Below are 26,817 nucleotides of genomic sequence, written 5' to 3'. Positions count from 1 at the left end.
TGCAAGTGCCGATTTGGTAGCTTTTATCTGCAAATTGCAAAAACTTATCGTTGACTCGAGAATTGATGTTATAATGGATTTTCTCTCTACTAGTTACCCAGTGCAGTTCAAGTAGTTACGAACCGAGTGCGACACAACTGGCCTTTGTGTAGCTCAGAATGTGACTGTACGACCGTTTTCATTTCATCATGTGAGAACAAGAAACGGAAAGGAAAGCTGCCAAACATCGTGGTGATGCACAGTACACCCAGAGCGCTTCTCACTGCCACCTCATTCATCCCCATTTTCTCACTCTCTCCCTCTCCTGAAAAGCTGCTAACACAAACTGTCAATGTGCTGCAGCATTCTGCTAAACACAACCAGCAACAGGATGTGTGCCACCATGAGCTCTTGCTGCCATGCAAACAATTTTTCAAACTGCACTAAAGAAAAGCTCAAAAGATATGCCATTGGCGAAGGATTTTTTCTTACTAATGTTTGATATTAAAGGGGACATATGCAAAATCAACTTTTTAATCATTTAAATCCTTATATTTGGGACTCTGTAGGTCCTATCAGTCGGCAATGTGTGAAAAAAGATGACTCATGTTTTTGTGGTGCTCCTCAGTCTAAGTACAGGAGATAAAACACACAATGTTGACTTCCACGCTCATTGAGACATCACCATACACTAAATGCCTGGAATTGTTGTTTCGTGGGACTCTGCTTTGTTCGTACATCACGCGAGAGTGCTGGCGAGGGCAACGGTATCCGAAAACCGTAAGTCCACGAAAAGTTCTATTCTTGGCTCCACAGTGCAGCACAGAGTTCTACACAAACGTTCAGCCTCAGATGATTTATCTGTCCAGTGGATACATGTTATATGTGATGGCAATGTGCCTGCTAGAGCCTGCAAATGATCACTTTTCCAAATGCTAACTGCTGTTAGCTCCAATGAAACCAATGTATTCAGACGGTGTACCATCTCTGAATGCACATGTCAAACCTTAAAGTAGACCCAGGTCCACTCCACCTGCCACTTTATTAGCTGCCTAATAAGGTGGCCAGTTAGTGTATGTTATGGGTAGTGCGTTCGTGAAGAAGATGGCTGCTTCTCTTCAATCTTTTTCTACTCGTATTTGTTTGCTGCAGACAAAGTATTTGTACTTTTGATGAGGCTACAGTATGTATACTGTATTGTATATATACACAGTGGATAAACTGCTTTGTATGTAACTGACTGCTGTCATGCACAGGTGCCAAATTATCTCCTTGGAAATAAATGAATATGCCTCCTGTGAAAAGTCCGTATAGCTGACTCTGCGCGGCCTGTTTACACCTCTGTATTTTAACGTTGGCGTTACTTCTGAGAACCACTGGTCTAAGATAATTTTGCGAATGTTGTTTTAAATATGTGCAAACTGACATATTTTAGTAATTCAACTAAATTACTTCACACATACAATAGAAACCCTCAGCAGTGAACAGGATTCAGTGGCACGTTAGTCACCTTCCTGAAACATTGATGTCATCTGTATTTATAGCTTCAATAATATCGACTAATTATCATTACTGTCAAAATCCAAATAAATATCAAGTATTGTTTTTTTGGCCATATTTCCCACCTCTATGCAAACACCAGTTTAGAAACACATTCTGCAGTCACACACACACACACACACACACTGGTCTTATAGTTGACTCGTGTGAAGTGCCTCAGTGAGGGAGTGGAGAGGGCGGGGGGAAGGGTCCATCAAATGAAATGAATATGTATAAGATGGAGTTTGAAGTGGTGACTCGTATTCAACCCAGCGTTCTCGCAGAGCGTCTGTCACTCCTTCACCGTTAGGATATAATAACGATGCTCGAAGCCCAGGGGACGTTTCACATCTGAGACACCTGTCCATACGTGCACACTCGCTCTTCCAGCTGACTCCAGCTCTTTATTTCTCAGCGCCTTACCTTCAACCGTCGCCACATTTTACCCTCTTTAATGCACTGTATGGGTTCCACTGAAAGTTTCTTTCTTTCTTGACATCTCACACTGTCTGTGGGCTCGCAGGCAAAAAAAAAAAAAAAAACCTCTGTGTCACCACAATACAGTCATCCTGAAGGGCATGGGAGAGACTCTCCTGACGACTGCTGCGTGGGTGTGCGTTTGTGTGTGAATGTCATACTCATCAGTGGTCAATAACTTAATACCCTACCCTTTTGAACTCCCTGTGGATTCACAGCTGTGCAGGTGTCTCAGCAGGATTCACACAACCGAAAATTAAAAAGTCCCAAAGGCCACCGATCTCAAAAACTATCGGTATTGTAAGGAGCACGGAAATGTGCGTCTAATAAGTAGTAGTTATTCCTTTAGTAACACATTACACTCACTGACTGATAAATTTAACTAATTGCTCTTTTGTTGTACTTGATAATTAAGTTAAGCTGCTGTTAATGAAGCCCAAGCCTTCCAGGCAGACGAGATAATTCCCTGTGAAACTGATGGGGGAGTGTAAATGTGAAGCAGGAGGAGCTTGTGTTGAGTTTGTGTGACAGAGCTGAGCAGATAGCAAGGAGGATTCTTATTTTATTTTTTTTTTAATCACAAAACAGATGGTGGTCACAGTTGCCTCTTTTTTTTTTTTACTCCCTCATTATGCATATTGTTGTTTGTACCTATGAACTAAATAATTTAACATTTTATCATCTGATGTCCCTTTTCTGTGTCTACAAATGAGGTTGTCGCCTCTGGAAAAAGAGTTACTGAAAAAGACTGTCTGTCATAATACAACTGTATACCACCAGGAAATCTATACACTGTCTACTGCTTTATCCTCCACATGAGGGATGATAAACACCAGCTGACATAGGGTGAAAGGTATAGGGTACACACTGGACAGGCTGCCAATCTATCACTCTCACATTCACACCTACAATTATTGTCCAATTAGCCTAATCCCCAATCTGCATGTGTTTTGGACTGTGGGAGTAACTCGTAGTATCCAGGGAGAACATGCACGCAGAAAGGCCATCGGTCGAACTGCGACACCGAACCCCGGTGACCTTGCTGTGAGACAACAATGCTCGCCACAGGACCTCCATGTGACCCACCTGCTGGCCCCAGTGTGTTAAATTTAGTTCAGTACAAAATGCCTCTTCTCCCCGCTGCCTTGACACAAACCTCCAAATCATACCTACTTATGTAACTTCATTCTTTCCCCCCAGTGTGACCTAATCCCTTGACGTACATAACCATACACGCTCACATAAATATCCCACTTCCCTTTAACCAGAATGTCCCCCCGGCTCCTTTAACCTGCGCATACTTTAATCTCTTAAACCGCGGCTGTCAAAAGTTAAACTCCTCATTCACACACACACACGCGCATGCACACACGTCTCCACCCAAAAGCATGTTTCCAAAACCGGATTTTTATTTTTTTATTTTTTTTTATCACACATCACATTATATCACATTACATTTCGTCAGAAACTCATCCGTGCTTATTAAGCACAGCTTATGTAACCGTGTGGAATGCAGTCCTCCCATAACAACCAGTATGTGCCAGGAAGGAGTATCAACAAAACACATTCATAATCTAAACAACATATATATATATATATATATACACACACACATACACTAAAAGCACTAAAAGTCACTGTAGCATGAACCTTTAATTCTTGTCGAATATACCTATGAAAGGTTCATGCTACGGTGATATTCTACCATGACAGCAGGACATTTAAGTAGAAGGATGCAATGGTCATTTGTTTGTGTCATTCAAAAGTTTAGAGAAGGTTAACTTAAGTTCGCCTGTAAAGGTTATGGTGCATTTTAGGTGCTTTCTGAAATTGAATCCAAAAGCCAAACATCCCTAACTTTTTTTGAGTAGTGTATGTGTGGATCTATCAGGATCTATTAAATTTGGTATTTAATTTACCAGTTAATCTCTAAATGTCCAGTATGACTCAAACACGTGTCGTATATTATACTAATACTGTCACATATCACGTATTCTGTATACAGATCTCGCGCAGAAGATTGGATTGCACATTTGCATTTAATCTGAAAGAGAATGTTTAAATTAATATTTAGGGTCATATTTACCTTAAGACGACTTGTGTTGAGTGACAAAAAGGAGCCGTGTGCGTAGAAAACGAAGAATTGAATTGAATGAAGTGATCTTTTTTACTTTTTTTTCCCCTCAGTTTTATTTTATCTTGTTTTAAGGGCTGATCTTGAGCTTAAAAGCCTGAACGTGTAAGACGACACAGTTGTGCCAAAAATGCTCCTTTTGTCACGAAAAAATTAGTCTGCTGCAAACAGACAAGGCCAACGCCGATTTACTGTATCCACAGGCATTTTCATGCTGTGTTTATGTTGTTGTTCTTATTTCCATGCCAAAGTGATGGGGCCAGACGAGCATCTTCTTCAGTATATGTTCTCACACACACACACACACACACACACACACACACACGCACACACACACACACACACACACACACACACACACACACACACACACACACACACACACACACACACACACACACACACACACACACGCACACACACACACACACACACACACAGACACACACACTCCATACAATGCCTGTGTGACTGTGTGATCTATCAGCTGCTGGGCAGGAATGGCATGGCCCCAGCCCCGACCCAATAAGCTCATTAATCAGGCCGGGAGAGGAGTGGGTGGAAGAAGGGACAACAGCAGTGAATCAAATTATCTTACTTCACAGCGCTGCTTATCAGTACATTTATTGATGATGACCATTCCCATTCAGTAAAAGCAGATTACTGTTTCCATAACGCGAAGGAAGGAGGGCATTTGCACTTTTGTGTCCACGTGAACAATATGTTCTTTCTGGGTGGAAGGATATACTAGCTTCTCTCCTCACTGCACATTTACACACATAAGGGCTCTCTCTCTCTCTCTCTCTCTCTCTCTCTCTTTCTGTCTCCGTCTCACACACACACACACACACACTCGCAGTTCCGTCTCGAACACATATGTCCTTGCAATTATCTGAGCGGTGAAATTGTGGTCTTTTTTTGGGTTCTTTTATGTCGTGGGGCTGCTGTCATTGGCAAGAAAAAAAAAACATTCTGCTTTATGTGTCATTGACCTTTTTGGGAATGCGTGGGTGTCTTTAGAGAGAAAGGGAGGAAGAGAGAGAGAGAGAGAGAGAGTGTTATGTATGAGACTTCATTCTACAAAGAGTCTGGTCTATATGACAAAATATCCATTCTCAGTGACCAGAGCAGAAATAATCACGTTGTAAATTAGAATTATTATTCTATAAGTACAGCACATGTAAATGACATTTATATCGTTGATGATAAAACATGTAATCAACGTGCACTGATCGGTTTTTGACCAAAGAAAATAAACCTGATGATAAAACACAAGCGTAGAGTGTATATAATAGTGGACACTTCCTGCCACTGTATGAAATTAAGTTAAAACATCTTCATTCTAAAGTACAGATATTCAGAACTGCTAACATGGCCGTGCATAATTTCTCCCTGTCATATTCTACATAATACACAATATTTACAGTGTTTTGCACAGTTGTAATTGCAAAAAAAAGTGCACTATTAATAAATAGTAATGCATAACCAATGAAGACGCGGAGAATAAATTAGGTCAGCAATATATAGAACAGTAGGAAGGTTGCAAGCGTCGCATTTAATTTGTCGTCTTTTACTAGTTTGTATTTCTGCTGTAATATTTATAGGTAAGTAGATTTGTGCAGCAGGTTTTAAGACATTAACATTCAAGATAAGTTGATGCAAGAAGTCTATGTTGGTATACGTTTATGATTTAATATAATAATATATTATGTTATATTATATATATTATAATATAATATATATAATAATATAATATAATTACCCCTGCTTTATTGTAGGCTGACATCTCAGGACCCCACACATTGACACCATTGTGACCGTTTCTACACCTGCATTTGTAAATGTTGTACATTTTCTGTGCACCACCTGGCTTCAACAGAACACACGCTTGCCTGAAAGTGAAAAGTGCAAAGTGTGCAAAGTCAGAAATATATTGGGTTTTGTGCTAACATTGCATTTAATGCACAGGTGTGCAACAAAAAAACCCAAAAAAAACATGGGTAATAAAAGGGAGGGAAACAATTCAATAGCATGTAAATAAATAAACAAAGCGTTAGAGAGGTCGGTAAAGTAGACGGGCTCACTGCTGAAGTAACGGGCAGACTCTGTGTTAATGAACCGTTGCCACTTCCCACAGGAAAGTTTTTGGAACAGATGGCTGCCTTTGTGTGCCAAGCTGGTGACGGTCCTCCTCCTCCTCCTCCTCGCCTTTTTCATCACAAAGCTGTCAAACATTACCTTGATGGACAGTCACAAACAGCCAGTGACCTGCTAAGTAGAGGAGCCAAAACCTGCCAGAGCTTTTTATTTTCCTCCAGGAAGGGCAGGGTGAGGCAGAGGTTGACCAGGCTGAGAGAGAAGGTGGTTGTTGTTGTTTTTGGAGAAACAAAGCAAGTGTGGGACCTCGGAGAAGGAGAAGAGAAAATCCTCCCATCCCTCTTTCTTTCCCCCTCCTCCTCTTCTTCTTCCTCCTCCTCCTCCCCAGTGGTATTAATTAACAGCAGCAGATGAGTAGAGGATGTGAGCCTGAAGAGAACAGGTTCATGTCAGGTTAGCCGATGCAGTGGTCTCTCTTTTTTCCTCCCTCTCCCTCCATCTCTTATGCACAACACACAACTCAAACTACAGGAGGTCTTACAAAATGGTAGAAATGTCAACTTTCCCTCATTATGGGCCCAAATGTTGGAGCATTCATAAATCCCACTTGCACCTCCGGTGTCAGGTTGAACTTTGACTTTTTATTAATTCAAAAAATCCATTCAAACCCGGGAAACACTGACGCTGACACACAAACCTCATGTTGCCCCTGTCTTGGAATGCATTTGCTTCAATTTTAAATCAATAAAGGCGTGCACATGTGCAGTACCATCTTTTTGCATTTGCCTGTGACCTGAAACACATTTTCTATTCTGCAGGTTAAACAGCAGAGACTAAAAAAAAAAAACTCTGGTACTTTCTAATACCTTCACTAATGGTTGACACAGTGGTCCAGAGCCGGTGCGCTGGTTAGAGGGTTGCAAAGGTTGCAGCAGAGGCGAGCGAGACTGAGAGCACCAGGAAACTGAATGTATCTCAGTGTTTGGGATGTTCGAGGTTTGACTCAAACAAACTCTGTGCTTCTCTTTTGCTGCTACTAATACAATTAACCTAAATCATATAGATATTGAAAGGCTTCTGAGCAGCTCAACAACAGCAGTCTTTCCATCTCAAGCAGTTTATGGATAAAACAAAGAATTTCTAGTATGTGTGTGTGTGTGTGTAGAAGAAATGTTTGCATCTTGTGTTTTGTTTTGTTAGGATGTGATAGAATTCTGCACTTAATCATAACCGTAAAGCAGGGTCCAAACCTAAGATTCAGACCTTTTTTTTTAATATTACACTGTATCATATTGAATTGGTAATGTCACCAAATCACGCAGAAGTGAACAAATGAAAAAGATTCTGCCTTTATTTCACCTATAGAGTCAAAATATCATGAGTGCGTCATGCTTTCAAAGGGCAACTCCTTACCAGGGCTGATTTTGTGTTCTGGTCTGTCTCTGGCCATAAATAATACATTATAAAATCAAAGCTGCGGGCTGTCCGAAATCTGATCCAGGGCTGTGATTGGCCCCTGGGCTGGATTTTGGACATGGCTGCCTGATTTATTTCTGATCCCTTAGATTCCTCTCTGTAACCCTTCTGAAGTCCTGCCCCACAGGTTGTGAACCACTGCTTTTGAGCACAGAATATCACTCTGATCTTCTCTGAATAAAAGGCAAAGAAGCATTTTTACAGAAAGCACTGTAAAGTAGGACCAGAATCAGTTAGTGTGTAGTAAAGTGAGTGTAAATGTAATTAAGTTACTTGTAATTGTGGATTTAGTGGATTTGCTCTAAAGATTTTTGTCTTGTCTCTTTTTCTCCCCCCCCCCCCCCCCCGGCTTTTCTTTCCCGTCCTCCTCCTCCTGTTTTCTTTTTGTCCGTCTGTCACTCCCTGCAGAATTCTATACGACACAACCTGTCCTTGAACAAGTGCTTTCTCAAAGTGCCTCGCTCCAAAGACGACCCTGGGAAAGTAAGTATTTCCTGAATGAACAATGTAATGTGAGTGAAAATCTCGCCTCGAATTATGTCGTGAATCACAGTGAAAATGCAAACCTATTTCAGCAGGCGTACAAATAAGGCGGAGGCTGCAGTGATTACTTTTCATGTGTTTATTTGCCCTTGTGCCGCGTTTGTGCACACATTTGTGCATAAGTGCACACACACACACGCACACACGCTGAGTGTCTGCACTTATGCACAATTTGTACCTCTATAAGCGTCTGTGCTGAATGCGTAATGCTGCTTTTTTTTTTTTGTTTCCGGCTGCTCGTCTGATATTGATTCTGCCAAGTAATAATGTGGTACAGGCAGCAATGAATAATATGTATATGTAGATACCGTCACATCACACATGAGGCTACATTCACTCATCTGTTCCACTGTATCAGGCCGTGCTTCACGTTCACACACGCGCTTGCAATCAGAGTGAGTTTTAGACGTGTTTCACCACTGCGACTGCTGTGGTTAGGGAAGCACAGTTACCATCTTAACAGTGCAGCTCTGATAACAACAATTTGTCAAGTCCTTGTTTGTGCTGAATCGAAGGAATTGCTCCGACGGGGGAGAGTGTATAATTAGAGCTGATCACCGAAGCTTGTCCTTACAAGATTTTTTTAATAAAAGCACAAATGTCTACATTTCAGCTCGTCACATGATTTATGGGAGAAGCGATTTATCACCTTTTTTACGAAAAGGCGATAGATACATACGCTCCAGAAAAAACTTTTCATCCAGCCTTTTAAAACTCTTCTCTGTCTGTGTGTGTGTGTGTGTGTGTGGGTGGGGAGGTGTTTACCATCGGAGCCATTGAAAAATGAATTAAGGGGAAGAAGGTTTAAATAATTCAAACAAAATCTTTGAGTGGAGGTCCATAGTCTGCAAAGACAAAAACAGAGCAGGCTCCCCCCTGATTAGACTGACTTGGACCTGACTAGCACCTTAACTCACAACGTGGATCGAAGTGGTCGATACCTTGTGTGTGTGTGTGTATGTGTGTGTGTGTGTGTGTGTGTGTGTGTGTTTGGGGGTTGAATGTACATACTCTTTTTGAAGCCATAGAGAGAGAGAGAAAGAGAGAGAGGAGAAGCTAAATCATGCATGTGCTAACGTTAATTGGCTGCGTACCGTTAGTGAAGTTGGGCTGAGAGACGAGGGAGGAGAAGAGGCGAGGGTTGTGGGGAGCTGGATGCGTGTGTGTGTGTGTGTGTGTGTGTGTGTGCGTGTGTGTGTAGCCCAAATGAACCTCCTGAAATCAGTCCGCAGCTTTTGAAGGAAACAAAAAAATCAGACCAGGAGGAAATCAAGGACCTAAAAGCAATTGATTTCTCCTGTCTCACTCTGTGTGTGTGTGTGTGTGTGTGTGTGTGTGTGTGTGTGTGTGTGTGTGTGTGTGTGTGTGTGTGTGTGTGTGTGTGTGCGTGCGTGCGTGCGTGCGTGCGTGCGTGTGTGTGTCTGCTGCATTTTAACGTTGTGTATCAAAAGGTTTTCTGTGGATTTTCTGGGGAGAGGAAGTGAGAGCACTCGCCGTGCGGTCAAAAAAATAAATAAATAAATAAATAAACCCAGAGAAAACTGATTGGACACAGAGCTGGAATAACAACATATACGTTGGTTTTATCGGACACAAGGGAGCTCCATCTACTGGACTTTTTTCATTTTTTTGGTTTAGTTTAGTGACACTTCGCCCTATTAGAGGAACTGAAACTGCTTTTTTTTTCCTCTGCAGAGAAAAAAAAACTGAATTAATAGCAGCCACAGTGGAGGAGATACTTTATACATCAGCAGTGTGATGGATATAACTCTGTTACTGATATAAACCCATAGATTTAAACCAATTTACACTTTTATTGGATAATAATATGATGTACAGAATAATCTACCAAATATGCCATTATCTAAAACAGTGGGAAAGTTTACTGGGAAAATAAATCGAGTAGTTAAATCAAAGTCAGGATAATGAAACATTTAAAAGATTTCTATTTGTTTTGATGATTACTATAATTAGAAATATAGGTATTTGTGATAAAGGAGCATACATATTAGTGTCTTTAATTATTTTAGTGTTCTTTGTTTAACTACATAGGAGACAATTCTAATATTTTATCGTGTTCTTTGTTGTGTATTTTTTAAGACCCAGTATGTTATCTTTGTTTTGTCACCTATAGCATTTTTAATTATATACAAATGGATGCAGAGTCCAGAGGCCAGATTGACCAAAGTAGCATCAACTACTGTACGGTGATCAATAAATGAATCTAAAGAGAAGAAGAACATACATTTGCTGTAGTTTTCCCCCACACTCGTAGAGTTCTGCACTCCACCTGGCTCTGGGCTTTTCTAACACATTACAATAGTTTCTGTATGATTCATTAATTTATTTGGTACATTTTTCTATTTAGTTTTCAAATACTATCTTAGATTTAACTTTTGCTCCCGATCGAAGGCTTTGCAAAATTTCACATATATACTTTATAAGTAAAAGGGGGGGGGGGAAAGAATATAAAATAGCTTTTTAACAGCTTTTTTTGTTTGTTGTGGTCTTTTTCAGGGTTCCTACTGGGCCATTGATACTAATCCTAAAGAAGACACAGTCCCCAGCCGGCCAAAGAAGAGACCGCGGTCTGGAGAACGGGTGAGCAACATCAATAAACTCCTCCATGTGATATAAAAGCCTTATATCATTATGTATTATATACATTTCTTTCTGTATGTGATGCTAAAGCCACATAATCAGCTACGTCTTTGACGATATTTCTCATTAATCTTACAATGAATTCACCTGTTCGGCGCTTTTCCACCGGCCCGACTTTAAACGGCACTACACTACACGACACGGTTTAGCGAGTGTTTCCACTAGCGTAGTACCTGGAACTCGGCACTATTTTTAGTACCTGCGGTGGTGAGGTTCCATTCGTGGTGCCGGTACTATGCGCAGGTACTATGCGCTGATTGGTCAAAACTGCCGGTAACTGATTGGCCAGAAGTGTCGTCACTGGGTGCGTCATGAGCGCGACATAAAATACAGGATGCAGGAGTCTATTTCACCATTTTTCGAAAAATAGTAGCGCGCAAATACTTCGACATGGCGACTCTGCATAAGAACACTCCATGGTCCAACGACGAGGTCCAGACTGTCCTGTGTTTAATCGGAGACGACAAAATACAGAGAGCTGGACGGAGCCGCCCGTAACGAGCAGGTCTTGCCGGGAGTCGATGTCCGCTCACGGCGTAACACAGCAACTCCAATAACTCTGCACACGCCAACGGTAAGTTTTTTATTTTCAGCCTAAGAGCAACGTTTAACTACTGCTGAGAATAAACTCGCTTAAACAAGACATTATAAAAGTAACATCATGTGTGTCGGTAATCTCTGTCCGTCTGTTTACACGAGACAACGTAGTTGGCTAGCTAGTTAGCAATGTCGCTATTAGGTGCTCAACCTACAACAAAACATTACGTAAACCTGTAAAAGAAACCAGATTTGTACAAGTCATGAATTAGACTTACTACCGTGTAACGTTTTGTCTTTGCGTGTTAAAACAGACTAGACCAGAATATACAGTATGGGTTCTATATTTACATTATAGACAGAGAATGAGCATCGGATATTATATGTCTATATTACACTTTTGCAAAAAGACAGTTTATTGCACATGGGATGAGGAGCCTGGTTATATGTTGTCTACTGAGAGCTAACAGCTGCAGGGAGGAATAAAGGATAATAATAATGATAAAGCTCCTTCATTTAGGGTGTTTCAGTCTGTGGCTGAATATATATATATTGTTATGCGTGTAATTACAGCGTATGTATACACTTCTTTTGTTCAAGAATCCCATTCCATATGTGAGGAGTGTTCATCCACCCCAGCAGAGCCATCAGCTGCTTCGTTATCGGGGGCACCAACTTCGCCACAGACCACAGATCTGTGCAACTGGTAAGAAATAATAAACATGATTTACAGCATTTGTGTATTTCCTTAATGGTTTGATTAATAACCCCTTTTCTCTTCTCTATAGTGTTATGTAGGGAAGAGAAAAAGAAGCACACAGCTGTCCTCGCAGAGCTTCAGGTGGAAGATGTTCAGTAGCAGGAGTGGAACCGGACACAACGTAACCGCCACATCACGAGAGTGCTGCGTTCAACCACGCATTCCTTTGAGTGATTGGGCAGCTTGTCCAGGCAATAGGTGGCAGGAGCATGCGACCTATTTCCTCCCTCCTGTCCTAGGACTCCACCACCTATGTACAGTTTATTTGATTTGCTGTGCAATTTAACTTTGGTTTGCTGTGTTTTTTTGTTTGAATAAACAACAATGTGACTTATGTGATTACGTCATGCGTATTTCTTTTCTTTTAATTGTGGCAGCCTTTACAAACAAAACGTATACAGACAAAAGGAGACATCTCTGCAGAAAGTACAAACTTTTATTTGTAATTCAGTGAAAAACAGTACAATAATAAAGCATTTTACAAATTCACAACAAGTGACACATCAGGCCCTCACCTACATCTCTGCCATCCTCTACACCCTGTGCCACTGCCACCACAGGTTCAACCACTGTAGCTGCTGTGTGTGCATCTCATTCAGTGTCATAGGTCTCACCATGATTTTCACACAGGTTATGCAGAGCACAGCAGGTCATCACCACCATGGATTTCACCAGCTGGACATCACAGTCATTCCTTTTCAGGAGTGACAGAACCATCTGAAACACACAGGCAGCATGCTTACGTTAATACCAGAATACCAAAAATAGAGATTGCTTTCGGTCATTACTACGCTGTACAATTGTACAGTACTATGTAGAAGTCTGAGGCCACCATTAGATTGTTGCTATAATGACAATAGAGGATCATTATTTCTATTTCACCATACTGGAACACAATCAGAATATATGTATGCAGTTTTTTGTTGTTTTAAAAAAAACATCCTCTACAGGTGTCCAGTATTTAGTGTGATCGACCCTTACACTTGAACAATAACACAACTCTGTTAATACTGGAGTGGAACCTTAATTAATGTTTCTGGTTCAAGACATGCATGAGTATTACATACTCAAAAAAACAACATCGTTTCTGCACAGTACTGTATATGAGCTAGTTAGCGATAGCAACTATATTAGCTTACCCTCACTCGTCGTCTCGTAACATCTCATCTTCAGTTTCATGATGTATGACTTCCCAAACTTCTCTGTACTCCTCCACAGTATTTCTTCTTGCCGCCTGTAGCTTTTTCTGGCGATCTTCTCTTCTGTGTGTGAACAAATGCCACAGACCGAGCAACAGAACGAGTCCACGTCCGTCATTGTTTATATGCGTGTGTGTCTCGCGTATAAGACGTCATAGCAGTTTCGCGCAGCCGGGTTGCAGCCGTGTTGTGATAACCACGCCCACGTTGAGAAGGTACGTTCTCTGTAGTGGAAACACAACTAAACCGTGCCGTTTCGTGTCGTGTCGCTCAGTGCCGTGTAGCCCGGAGCTAGTGGAAAAGCGCCAGCCCTTTTTCTGCTCCATGTCAATCATATCAGAGGAAAATGACTTTGTATTGAATAGTGCATTTGATCTTTGTTTGCATTATTATTACTTTGTAAAAAAAAAAAAAACGCCCTCAACCAGATCATGCAGCATTTTCCCTGTCAGAGTTATGTCCTCGCTTTGTTTAATTTAATTGCTATCATCTCCAGTACCTGCTCCAATACGCCAAGTGCCATAACAGACAATTACAGCCTGCATAGTCTCAATCAAACAGTGCACATGATTGTATATTCCTCCAGGTCTGGTGGGGTTTGAAACAGCGGGATCAAGCTGCAGCACAGAACAGAGACACGTGGGAATACAGAAGTATGACAATGAGCATTGGTTTGGTGAAATGACTGACAGTGGCCAAGGCTATAAATATCCCGTACGTAACCCTGCACCAGCCTGGCAGAATGTAGATCCCGTTGTTCCCGTCATTATCCTCAGGATCCCAATTCAAAAGTGACTTCATGTCACCTCCGTCTACCTGCATCTGTGTCGTTGACTCTCTTGGCTGCTGTATATTTTTGCATTGAGATGTTTCTCTCTTTAGCGGGCTGATTAACACAGCGTTGCTATGACTTTTAAATAGCGGTGCTTCAGAAATTAAAATAGCAGATTGATTTTTTTTTTTTTTCACAACACAGATGTTAAAATGTGCTCCCGAAAGGAGTAACATACTAATACTTAAAGATAAGGTCTTAAAAAGGTTAAAGAAGCTCTCTGTCTGTGTCACTAAATAGTCTTTGGGCTGAATGACAGCGCTTCCTTCAGCCGAGGTTGAACAGCTAATTAGTGAATTAGTGTTGTGTTGGGCCGAGCTGCACTGAAAACATCCTCGGCAAAAAGCCCCACAGAGATGTTTCTGGATTTACATTGCACACCGATGTAACTGTCTGTACTGTTGCATTAAAGAAAAAACCTGCAGAGTTTTTCATCACGGTGCACCACAACCAGTCATCTACCTCCCTTTTTTTCTTTTTTCCCCCTCCCTCCCTCCCTCCCTCCCTCCCTCCCTCATCCTGTGTCTCTGTCACTGTCTGCTTGTGCATCCTGATCATTATCTTTTTGTTTGTGTGTTTGTCTGCCACTCTTTCCTCCGTCTCTCTGCCTGTATCGCTGCTTTAGCCTTCTCCTCTCCAGGGAACGCAGGCAGGCGTGGAGCAGCAAAGTGCACAATCACAGTTGCTCATTGGAGGAAGAATTGAGGTAAACAGAGAGAGGGAGAGAGAGAGAAAATCAGGGCGTGTGTGTGTGGGAGGGGGGAGGGGGGAGGGTGGGTGTGAAAGAGGAAAAAAGTAAAAAAAGACATCAAGGTAGAGAGAGCAGAGAGGGAAAAAGTCAAGCTGCAAGGGGAAGGAGGGAAAAAGTAAGAAGAGGGAAAAGGGGGAGAGAGTATTCTAGGCTTGTGTTCCAGTTAATTACCACAGAAGGCCCCGGGGCTGCCATTAGACATATTTTCTTCACCAACAATTTTTTTTTTTTTTTTTATTACAAACATTAATTAATTCAGAGGCTTGTCATCTTTTCTTACATGGATGGGCCCTTCGACCCCTCTTTTTTTTTTCTTTTTTTTTTTTTTTTACGCCTCACTTGCATTGCTGGCAGACACACTGTGGGGCTGTCATGTGGGCTAAGGAGAAACAGGGAGGTTTTAAGTGCTAAGATTTATAGTCGTGTTAGCGCTCGGGGGAGAAGAGTGGGCTAAATATGTGTCGTGCTGTTTTCACTGGGGTTTTGTTGCACCTTGGCTGCACAGTCGCAGAGTCTTTAAAGTCTAAATATTAGAAGTTGACAGCGAGGCTAAGCGTCAGCTGCATAAATGCGCTGTATAAATGTGTAGACAGACACAGTGCACACTTCTTTTTTTTCTACTTACTGCGTGTGTCTCCGTTGCCCTTAGCATAATCAAGCTCTTTCATTTTTTTTGTCTACATCTTATTTTTTGTGGTCTGTCTGTCCGTCACCACTCAATTATCTCACGGCTGATTCTTCCTTTTCTCTCCCCCTCCATCATTCCTCAACAATCCTTCCCTCACTTCCTCTCTTCACCTCTCCATTGTCTTCTTAAGTGCCTCCACCAGGGAACAGACGAACCGTTTTGCTTGGTGTTTATCATAAATTAAAGATTGCATTGTTGCCAACCAATCCTCTTACTATAAGCAGTTTGGGGAAAGGCAGAGAAGCCGTCTTGAACCCTGAATCAGAAAAGGAAGGAAAAATATTGTCCTCATTTTTCCCCTCTTTATTTTTTTTGCGGGGGCATCAGTTTAGCCTCTCATTGATCTTTGAGTAGTTCCTCATATTCCGCTCTCATATCCCTACTTTAATAACTCTTTGTGTGAGGACAGGAAAAAAAGAGGAAGAAACGGCCGGTGAATTCATTTTAGGTCTGTGAATCATTCTTGAGTGCCTGGCTTGATTCATCTCATCAAGTGCAAGTGATGTGTCCATGATCGAGGCTGTTTAAGTGTCCAGTCTTTTTAAATGAAGCGCACGCCTCGACGAGTAGGCGTAGTTGGAGCCCGGGGGGGGCGTGATGGTGATTCAGGACGCACAGAATCGCAAACTCACAGATTTTCAGAGACATTCTCAAAAACCTTTTGTCACATTTTATTGCCTTTCTTTTTTTTTTTTGGATGTATTTTAAATACGCTCTCCTGCATATTTCACTCAGCAGAGGACATACTGGAAACACGTTTGCATATGAATTAAGTGGAAACACTTAACGGCTCCTGTTAAAACATGTTTATGTTCCCGTTCTCATTTTACAACTGTAGAATGAAAACTCTAAATGTGGTACTAGACTATTAAAATGTTTGACATGCCCATTAAATGCCACAGCCACTGATTAAAGACCTTTTTATTAGTCATTTACATTTTTTGTGTGTGTGTTATTAAAACTGATCCTAATTAACAAAGAAGAACAAAGAAATGCGTGACATATTCACCACTCGCCCATTAATGATCATTTCACCCTAATGAAACATGTTTCTTTACCTTACATGTTAGCAGCAGGTTTTTTTATATAAATACCATGAATCACAGTTGATATTGGGGATAATGGCTTTGGTATTGGATCAAAATCAGCATATGTTCTATGGTTTAGGTTTCGGTTTATATGCAAGTATGTAGGGTTAAATAAACCATGTGTTCATATCCAATATGTTTCTCACTCTCTCATTTTAATGAGAAACATTTTTTGTTTTTCACTGCATTCAAACGCGCTCTGATACCAGGTATGAAACCAGGCGTGTAGTGTGATTGTGTTTAACACTTTTTTTGGGGATAAAAGTCTTCACATTTAATTGGCTTAATTTGGAGAAGAAGAAAAAAACAACAACAGGTCATTGACTGATTGATATTTCTCATTATCTTGATACCTCAAGGAGGTTGAAACTTCCCAAAGATTTGTGTGCGTCTTGCTGCATAAATTTGCACATTAACAAGGTGAAATAACAGTGTCTTTGACATGTTGGTGTGGAATGAACACTGAGGCAGAGGTGGAATTAACCCTTAGTGCTCAGGCGGCACGGATCTGTGCCACAGAGGCACGTTTGGTGAATAATACACAACTCCTTATATGGACATACTGAGGGTGTTAAAGATGCTTTTTGGTCTTCTTATGTGTTGTTGAGTCAAAGTTATGATGAATTGCATTTTAAAATATAATAATAATAATATTAATAGTGTAATAGTCACAAAAGCTATGTTTTGTCTTTCCTTTTTGTTCCAGCCAAGCAGATTTTGAACTGTGTTTCCAAATTTCACAAATTCAATCAGACTTTGAAAAGTTTGAGTACCTTTTAATTCAGGTGTGTTTATATCACTGTTGGGTATAATAATAATAATAATAATTTAAAAAAATACATGTATATGTATATATGTGTAATATATACATGTATACTAGAAGTGATGATGATGTGTGTATATATCTGTATGTATGTGTATATATACGTATATATGTATATATATGAATGTATGTGTATACGTATATATGTATGTATGTATGTGTATATATACGTATATATGTATATATATGAATGTATGTGTATATATACATATATATGTATGTATGTATGTGTATATATACGTATATATGTATATATATGAATGTATGTATATATACGTATATATGTATATATATGAATGTATGTGTATATATACGTATATATGTATGTATGTATGTGTATATATACGTTTATATGTATATATATGAATGTATGTATATATACATATATATGTATGTATAAAGCTTGTGCTGAATAAAAGGGATAGACTATATTGCACGTATAGTCTTAAATTCGGTTCTAAGGGTTTAAAAAAACAAAAAAAAAACATTGATTATTTGTTGTGTGGACATCTAAAAGCACTGGAAGCATAGATCTAATTTATTTTGATATTTCTCATTATTTATTGGTTTAACAGTCCCTCCTCTGCCCTGCTCTCCTTCCAGGCGTCTACTCCGTACAGCCTGGAGTCGGAGTCTCTGAGAATGGACTGCATCATGTCAGGAGGGACGTCTCCCACTCTGGCCATCAACGCTGTCACCAACAAGGTACGGGTGCCAGGCTCTGTGTGCTACTGTATGCCAGATTATATCTGTGTTAGAATTCATCATTTATTCCAGCAGGCATGTTTCTCAGAGTGTAACGCTACATGCTCATTGTTTCTTCTCACACAGCATTCTTCTCATTTATGGTCAGATGTAGGAATGTAATTCCTGACCAACTTTTATTTGAGCTTCTGTGGTGGGAATAAAAAAGGCTATATATAGTTTAAGCATGGTCACGTCTACTTCTTGAACCAAGTTTTTTATGATCATTTGCCTCCACAATATCTTTTTCGCTGTGGTTCAAAAACACATTTTTTTTTTACAGTATGTGACCACTGATGCTGCAAAACTATACTTAAAAATGTGAGTGGAGTGTAATTTCCTTTCATTTTCAGAAGGACGTGTTTTATACTTTGTATTATTACCTTATATAAAAAAAAAAGAAAAGCAAAACCTGGCTCATTTAATTTGGAGTGCTTGGGAACACTTACACTTTATCACCTCTCCATGAATTTTCAACACCTTGCAAATTGAGAAACTTCTTTTTTTTTCTGTGACAGTTCCGTGGATTTTCAGTGAAGGTTAGAATTCAAGAGCAGCTGATGTGAACATGAAGAGGCGACTGTAACTCTTGACATTATCTCAGAGTGTTGCTACGTAGGTTGTAACACTAGTGACACACAAGTTAAACCAGTGTGTTAAACCAGGACTGAGTTGTGATGAATCATATTACTTAGACCAGGATCAGCATAATGTTTACCCTCAAAGGGCCAGATGTTACTGTCATACAGAATAAAAGTAACTAAATGTAACCAAATATAATGTAAACTAAAGGTAACTCCATAACATATTGCTAAATAACTTTCTGTATTTATTACTTAAAGGTGAAATAAGTAGTTTATAGTGCCATCTAGAGGAGAGGCTGAAATTTACAACAAAGACCTGCTGCTCTGCTCACCCCCTCCCTTCCCTGAGCGCTACGATATCAGCAGCTGGTCAAATGTCGTCCTCGTCGTCTTTCTCCGTGTCAGCAGATGAGGTTCGTGAGGCGAGGGAGAGGGCGAGCTACCGCGGCCGTAGCAGACGAAGCGGAGAGAGAGGAGGCGGGACTTCCGCTACAAGTAAAGAGACGCTTGTTTTGTTCTCTCGCGTTTGTCCTTACAGGCTCCGGTAGAAACATGGCGTCTCGCTGTTAACAGTGGCTATGCAACCGCGGTCCGCGGTCATGTTATTTTACATGACTTTTTGAAACACTACAAAAATGAAACAAAAACTATTATACAGTGACTAGACAATGCAGGAGCACATAATATGTATAAAAAAGTGGATTTTGGGTTATATAAACCCATAAATACTACATATTGTATCTTTAAGTTACAAATATGATGCATTATAGATGTGTCCGCGATGGTGTTTCTTGACAAACTACCAGTTTTAAAAGTCTGTATCTGGTCGGGGCAGACCTGCTCACACACCTTCAGCATGCACTGCTTCTAAAACGCACCCTCAGAAAAAGACTTTGAAGCACGGGTGATTTCTTCAGCCACAATAAAGCAAGCTTTCACTGCCTCATCGGTTTTGGTTGTGGCTTTTGTGAACACATTCTGCTGTGATCACAGTCCCAATCTTAATTTCACTCATCTCGTGATACATACAGTTTACAATGATACAATGCGATCTATTGGCGGGATGCCGTCACTTTGCGGGTAACGCGATCGCCAAGCATTATGGGACATGTAGTTTATGTTCAACAATCACTCGTGGGCTACATAAAATGAGGTGGCGGGCCTCATCTGGCCCCCCGGACCTTGAGTTTGACACATGTGACTTTGACCTTTTTAACTATTATGCATCTGAAAATCTGGACATAGATTTGTAGACTGTTAAGACTGGTACTCCACAGAAAGCAGGACTCAAAAAACCCTTTAGTTTTCAAACAAAATCACAAAGTGATGATCAATCAGACCAGGCAAACAAATCCAAAAAGAGCAAGGCAAAAGCGGGAGTCGGCAATAGTAAAAAATATATAAAAAAAAAAAAACCAAGGAAAACAGTCTTCAATTTGAATAGCTAGACGGGCTGAAACGTTTGAAACAAAGACGAACTGGCACAGAGGCGAAAGGGAACAGCTTCTATATACACGAGGTAGAGGGAGACAATGAGACACAGCTGAATCTAAAGAGGGTGAGGCAGACAATCAAAGCTGGAGGGAAAACACACAGGAGCAGGAAGTGGAGCGATCTGAAATGAGGAGAGGTAAGTTTCACAATAAAAGAGGAAACTTGAAAGAAACAAAAAACATGACCTGGCCGAGATGGATACAGGTGCACAACTCTCCACTTATAACTCTTGAAACTCTTCAAAGTCTTTGCCTATCCACTTTTTATGTTTGCTTTGAAATGAATAGACACTTTAAAAAATGTTCAACTCCTCATAATCATTCATACTTTGAGAAAAAGAACTCCATTCATATATGAAGGTGTTCAGAATCGTCCCACACTCTTGTCTGAATACAACATTTTTAATTTCATTAATACTTTAGTTTCCGACCCTTCATTATAATGTGAGCGAATGCAAGAAACTCAAAGCCCTCTCGTCTCCGGTCCCTTTCTTTTTAATCATACATTCAAAACCTATTTTTGAGAAATTGCACTTCAGCACAGCACAAAGACACAAAGACGCTGTAATGGAATTTTTGTGATTCTCTGGAGTTTTACATTTTTGTCCACGTCTATTGTTCATGCCTGACCTCACGCACAAGTTTGAAAGCAACTGACCAACTCTCATTAACATTTCTCGCAAACTTCTCACTCTAACACATTAACATTTCATTCTGTCACAATACTGCATCGACTGCTCCTTCATACAAAATAATGTCAGAAAAGAAGTTTGATCAGATTCCTGAAATCCCACCTCCATTTCTTTAGAAATTGCATTTCTGCCCTTTTGAAAACTACATGAACTTAATTTATGCATATTTTGTTTGTGCCGTTGTGTAATAAGTAAGAAGTCTTCCTTACATTACAGTATGAGTAATATAGCGTTTCCGTTACAGCAGTCAGCAAAATGACTGTCTTTTTAAACATGTTTAAATGTGGAATATCTGGGAAATCATCTTCAGTTTCCAAAGTCATAGGACTTGACTTGCTTGTGACTTACTCCCATCTCAAAGGAGCACATGATCCTTTGTCCAGACCACAGAAAAAGTTCATCCATCAGCAGAAGTTCTGAGGGATGACTCTCAGTGTTTTCCATTCTGTTTTTAATTTACACTCACCAACATAAAACATGTCAATATGATGGACTAATATTACATAACGACTTGTGCAGAGCTTGTGCAAAATCTGTTTTTGTGTGTGTTTTTAATAATTGTTGGTCTGGTGTGTTTGAGTGCTCATTGTTGTTTTTATTTGTGTATGGTAGAAAGCAAATACTGATTCTGACATAATGGCATACAATAAATATGGAAAGTTGAACTACATGGTTGCATAGCGGTTGGTTGGTTGTACCGGGATGCAGAGCTCGGGTTCAGGATGGTGAGCGGTCTGTGGTTTTAGGGGCACTGCGTTCGTCACTTGCTTCAGCTTCACGACGCCTTGTCTCACTCACAGTGCTGTGTGAGTGCGAGGGGGAGTGGCTACAGTAGAGCATCGAAAGCCAATGTGTGCTTCTTTTGCCGATATATTTAACGATACCATTTGCATTACTCATCCAAACAATGTCATACTCAGCACTGCACTTACTCGTGTACGTAGCAAGACACCTGTCAAGTTTGAAATCAACCAGACCATCGGCTCGAGAGATATGCGAATAACACACACACACAGATTGACAGACATTCCTGGAATTTATAGATAGATCAAAATCTATTAACCACCATTTAGCCTATAAAATATGAATATGCTAATTTGCTTCCTTAATTTTCCCAAATATCTGTGGCTGTGGTAATGTGGATGAAACAGACAGTAGATTTAAAAAAGCTGATTTATATGAAACAACTCCCAACAAAACTCAGTCGCCTGCTCCCTTATTCAGTATTTACAATGCTCTTCGTCTATTGATCCACTCTGTAAAAGTTTAATTACCAAAAGAAAGAAAGAAAGAGGTGAACGTCGTTATCAGGTAAAGTACACTGTCAGCAGGTGGAGTCTTTTCATTCACCTTAATTCTCTTTTACTCCAGGAAAGACTCTAACTTTCTCTATTTTAGTTCTCACTTTTTTCACATTTTCATAACAGTGTTTCAGAGCAGCAATAAGGGGACCTTGATGATAATGAGGCCAGTGCCAGCATCACTGAAATCCACCCACATGGAGACAGGTGGTGTCCTGCAGGCGTGGTGGTGTGACAGAGCCTCTTTAATAACACATTTGCTAAAATGTGTACTGGGCAGCCTGTGTGGCTTGGAAGGGGCGTTCATATAACATGGTACAAGAAAGTTATTCTACTGTTTTTATTGGATTTCCTAAATTCCTAGTAATTCTTAAATGTGGTTATAAACGAAATACTTCCCTTGTTACTAGAGTGACGCAGCAAACAGATTCCCCTCACTTCAAATCGCTCACATAAATGTCAAACATTAACACTCAAAAACGTGATGTTTGACATGGTAGAAAACTGCCCCAGAGAGAGCCTTCACTGTAATGTCTCTCACCCTGAAGCCATTATTTTCAGATTTATCTATACAGTTAAATGTAGCCTGGAGGTAATGCTGTCACTCTGCTTCACAAGTACTGACAATAAAACAAAACAAGAGGAATATGATTCAACACAGTCCTGAGTCGATGCTTTTAAACAATTTCTGATCCATCTCCACGAAGCAATATGTAGTACATACGTCCTCTGAAGTGAAACCTTTGTCCTCATTGCTGTCTAGAGTCATTTATGTTTTCCCTTGGTCTGGGGATCTTGATCTAAATCACTAAATTTAAGGTCAACAGTAGCAGGGCTGATTTGCCTTCAGCACTTTAATATCCTTATTTCGTCATGAATTGTGTCATAAGTCAGTGGAACATGGGCAGTGAACTGATGTGGAAAAAAACTGAGAAATGTATGTTTGGGGTGTCAGAATTAGTGACATATTATGGTGAGTCTGCAGTTTGTAACAAGCAGAGGTGAGACTCCTCCTCCTCTCACTCCTCCATCGACACATTAGAATGGAAGCTGTTGATTCAGAACATGAAATGCATTCTCTGCCTGGTTTGTCCATTTGGGCGGCCGTGAGAAATCCAGCAGCCTCCATAAAGCGAGGATAAAGTTCACATTAATGGCTTTTTACAAGGTTATTAACCCTTTGTGCACCCATGGTAAATTGCCATGGGAATAATAGACAACTCCTTATATGGACATCCTGGGGGGGTGTGTTCATAGGTCACATATTCAGGCTTTAAAAATGCCTCTTATGTGTTTTTGATTCAAAGTTCTTTTTTTCTTTTATTTTTGTTCATAAAAACGAGCCAAGTGAACTTGTGACGTATTTCCAAATTTCCGTTTTTTATTATCAGATTGCCTAGGTTGTGCTGAAAAAAAGAATAAAAGACTCTCTAGATTATACTACACATTCTTATAGCGTCTGTATATACTGTACGTTTTAGCATAGTAATGGAAAAAAGCAGCGGAAATGCTCTGAGGTCTAAGAGTTAAAATCATCAATACATTCATTTAGTTTAAAGTTATTATACACAAACATATACATATATGGGTAGTATACTCGATTCATGCCAACTGTGACGTTCATAAAAGGTAAAAGAGTAACTGAAGACAAAATAAACAGAAGTCAAACCTGCTTCTTGAAAAAAGGTAACAAATATTTATACATATATATGCAGTAAAAGAACAAAAACTATGGAAAACACAAAATTAAGCCACGAAGGGTTCAACAAAAAGATCAGAGGCTGGCCGACCAGTCTTGAGACTGAAAGTGAAAAAGAAACACAAGCAATAAGTCGATGGGAAAAGTAGCAGAAGAACAAATACTAGTTTCTGGTATAGAGATGGCGAGGAGTGAATGGAAAACTGGAGTATAATGACGCAGCAGGTGATGGGATGATGGGTTGCAGGTGTGCGACTCAGAGACTCCGCCCAGCCTGAGCGGCCAACCTCCTGAAACACAAAGCTAAAGAAAATTGCACAGAGAAACAGGAACTCACACTGGGCCGTTAACAAAAGGAAAACAATTAACTAATTCAAAATGTTTTGTGGGGAAGATTATTTGATGCATTGTCTTCTTTATTAACTTGGATCATTGTGTGTGTGTGTGTGTGTGTGTGTGTGCAGGTAGCTCTGTACAACCCTGAGGTGGAGGGCAGTGAGAGTCCAGGGAGTCTGGGCGGCAGCCTGAGCAACAGTCTTTCTGAGCAGAGTTTGGCGTCCGTCAACCTCAACAACCTGAACACAGCTGTCAGCAGCAGCAGCAGCGTCCACAGCTACACACCAGTAAGACCTCCGCTCAGCAGTGATTGTTTGCTTTTAATCATGATCAGAATTCAAGCAAAGACCCCTTTTCAGACCCAGGGTATTAACATCTGTACTGAGTGATCCTATCACATACAAGCAACATGGAGTACAGCTTTGAATTAGAAGTTGACCAATTCATTGATTTTACTAATTAATTGGCTCCAAATGGACATTTTATAACCAGCCATTGTTACTACTGCTCCTAGTTATATCTGCTATATATAACCATTTAAAAAGATGTTGGTGTACATTTGAATACAGCTCATGGATGTGAGATATGATCACATAGGGTCACTCATGACACTGATAGGCTCCATTTTAACATCATCAGGGTTCAGTCACCACAAGTCCTTAAAATCTTTGGAAGTTTGTGAATTTGAAAAAAATAAATAAATCATGGCTCTTGAAAGCTTTTGAAAATCACCCTCATTGAAAAGTAAATGTCTTCAGACGCCGATATGCCCTTGTTTGTTATGACACCGTTTCATGCGTCTTTGCGTTGCTCGATGTACGCAGAACAAACGTCGAGTCGCAATTACAAGCGACGTCGTGGACACTGTGCACTGTCTCTCTCCGCCGCCGAGACTTGAGATTCCACCAAAACAATGAGCGAGTACCGTTATGCAAGAGAGAGCAAATGACGACGTGATGCCTGGGGAAATGCAAATTCCAAGATCTCTGGCTCCCTAAATAAAATTACAAAGACCGACTTTGACCAAGTTCCCAAGGACAATCACTTGTCCACATGCAGAGCGTGTGCTCCAAATGAAAAAAATGGACGCCATGGGGAGGAGCAGCTCTTACAAGCTGCCCTCCCATCTTAAGCTGTGTCAGCACATTTTTCCTTGAATGAACTGGCCCTGGAAAATCCTTCAATTTGGACGTCAACCAAGTCATGCTGTAGACATTTGATTGGATCTCTCAGGACTGATGTTACAGGATTGTATAGTTTGTATCATATATTTTTGATGCACAGTCAAGCAAAGATATTTTGAGTGGACAGTACAGACATATTATGGAGTGGAGGGATCCCTCTTCAAGGATGAATAGACTATCAAGTGTCACAAGCAGATTACAGAAACATAATCATCTTTACATAAATCCCAGAAGTGCAAAATGCAGAAAATAGGAATTATAAAAGAAACTAATAGAAAAGAGGCAATTAGTCTTGATCATGAGGCTGTGGGTGGTCCACGATCACATGTCTATCATTGGGAAAGATGGGAGGAGTCTGAATGTGCCTGAGAGAGTGAGAGAGTCAAGTTTAAAGGCTGGAGACAAAGCACAGACCGCAGGGAGTAAGAGAAAGGCAGAGAGAATGAATACATCATTTACAGGTAATTTAATTTACAGTCAACAGCAGCACCTGAAAATCTGCTCTCACATGAACAGGGAGCCAATGAGCAGTAGCTAAGACTGATGTGATATGTTCAAATGTCATTGTTTTGGTCAGAAAAGACCAGACAATAGAATATGACAATAATCTGGTCTAGATGTGACAAATGCATGAATTTTGGGTTACCTTATCCTTCTGTGACAGCAATGACCTGATTTTTGAAATATAACCTTGGCCGTGTATCTTGATGTGCTGGTTGAAAGACGGCAGGATCTGAGGTAAACGCCGCGGTTCCTAGCAGATAAACGTTGAGAGATCATGCAATTAGCAGGTCCAATAAGCAGCATGTCTGTTTTGTCAGCGTTTGAAAGGAGGAAGTTGTTAGACATCCTGTGTTTCAGTGCAGATGAGCATGCCTCGAGATTTTGGATCTGGGCACGATCGTTAACATTTACAGGCATAGACATCTGCGTGTCATCACCGTAACCATACAAGTCAATTCCATTGCTTTCTACCAGATAACTGGGCCATGAGACACCCAAAATATTTCCAATTCAGTCAATAAGAACGCTGTGATCAACTGTGTCAAAGGCTGCACAAACAAGTACTGAGGTGGAGTTTACATCAGTGTGAGGGAATATTATGTAATTAACCACTCTGATAAGCACTGACAGCAGATTGTAAGAGCATGAGCAATGTTTAATTTCACCTGTGCTCCATAACTTCATTAAAAGGAGCAT

General features: G+C 40.4%; 1 protein-coding gene and 1 long non-coding RNA gene across 2 annotated transcripts in view; both read left to right on the top strand.

Annotated features, from left to right (window-relative positions):
• The window catches only part of LOC310931327 (forkhead box protein J3-like), a gene marked incomplete at both ends in the record, with an annotated part of 54,668 nt that overhangs the window by 13,893 nt on the left and 13,958 nt on the right, over positions 1 to 26,817 (top strand). Inside the window, 4 exons of the mRNA XM_083894456.1 lie at positions 8,111 to 8,185; positions 10,763 to 10,846; positions 18,188 to 18,289; positions 24,562 to 24,720. Coding sequence (XP_083750582.1) covers positions 8,111 to 8,185; positions 10,763 to 10,846; positions 18,188 to 18,289; positions 24,562 to 24,720 — 420 coding nt within the window. The remainder of the gene's footprint in view (positions 1 to 8,110; positions 8,186 to 10,762; positions 10,847 to 18,187; positions 18,290 to 24,561; positions 24,721 to 26,817) is intronic.
• LOC310931356 lies at positions 11,221 to 12,531 on the top strand. The gene is made up of 3 exons (XR_014592916.1): positions 11,221 to 11,480; positions 12,044 to 12,149; positions 12,232 to 12,531. It is a non-coding gene; the product is annotated as an uncharacterized lncRNA (long non-coding RNA).

Source organism: Microchirus variegatus (genome assembly GCF_963457635.1).
Source record: "Microchirus variegatus genome assembly, chromosome: 9".
Lineage (NCBI taxonomy): Eukaryota > Metazoa > Chordata > Actinopteri > Pleuronectiformes > Soleidae > Microchirus > Microchirus variegatus.
The sequence above is the reverse complement of the archived record's forward strand: the minus strand, read 5'-3'. Positions and strand labels throughout refer to the sequence as shown.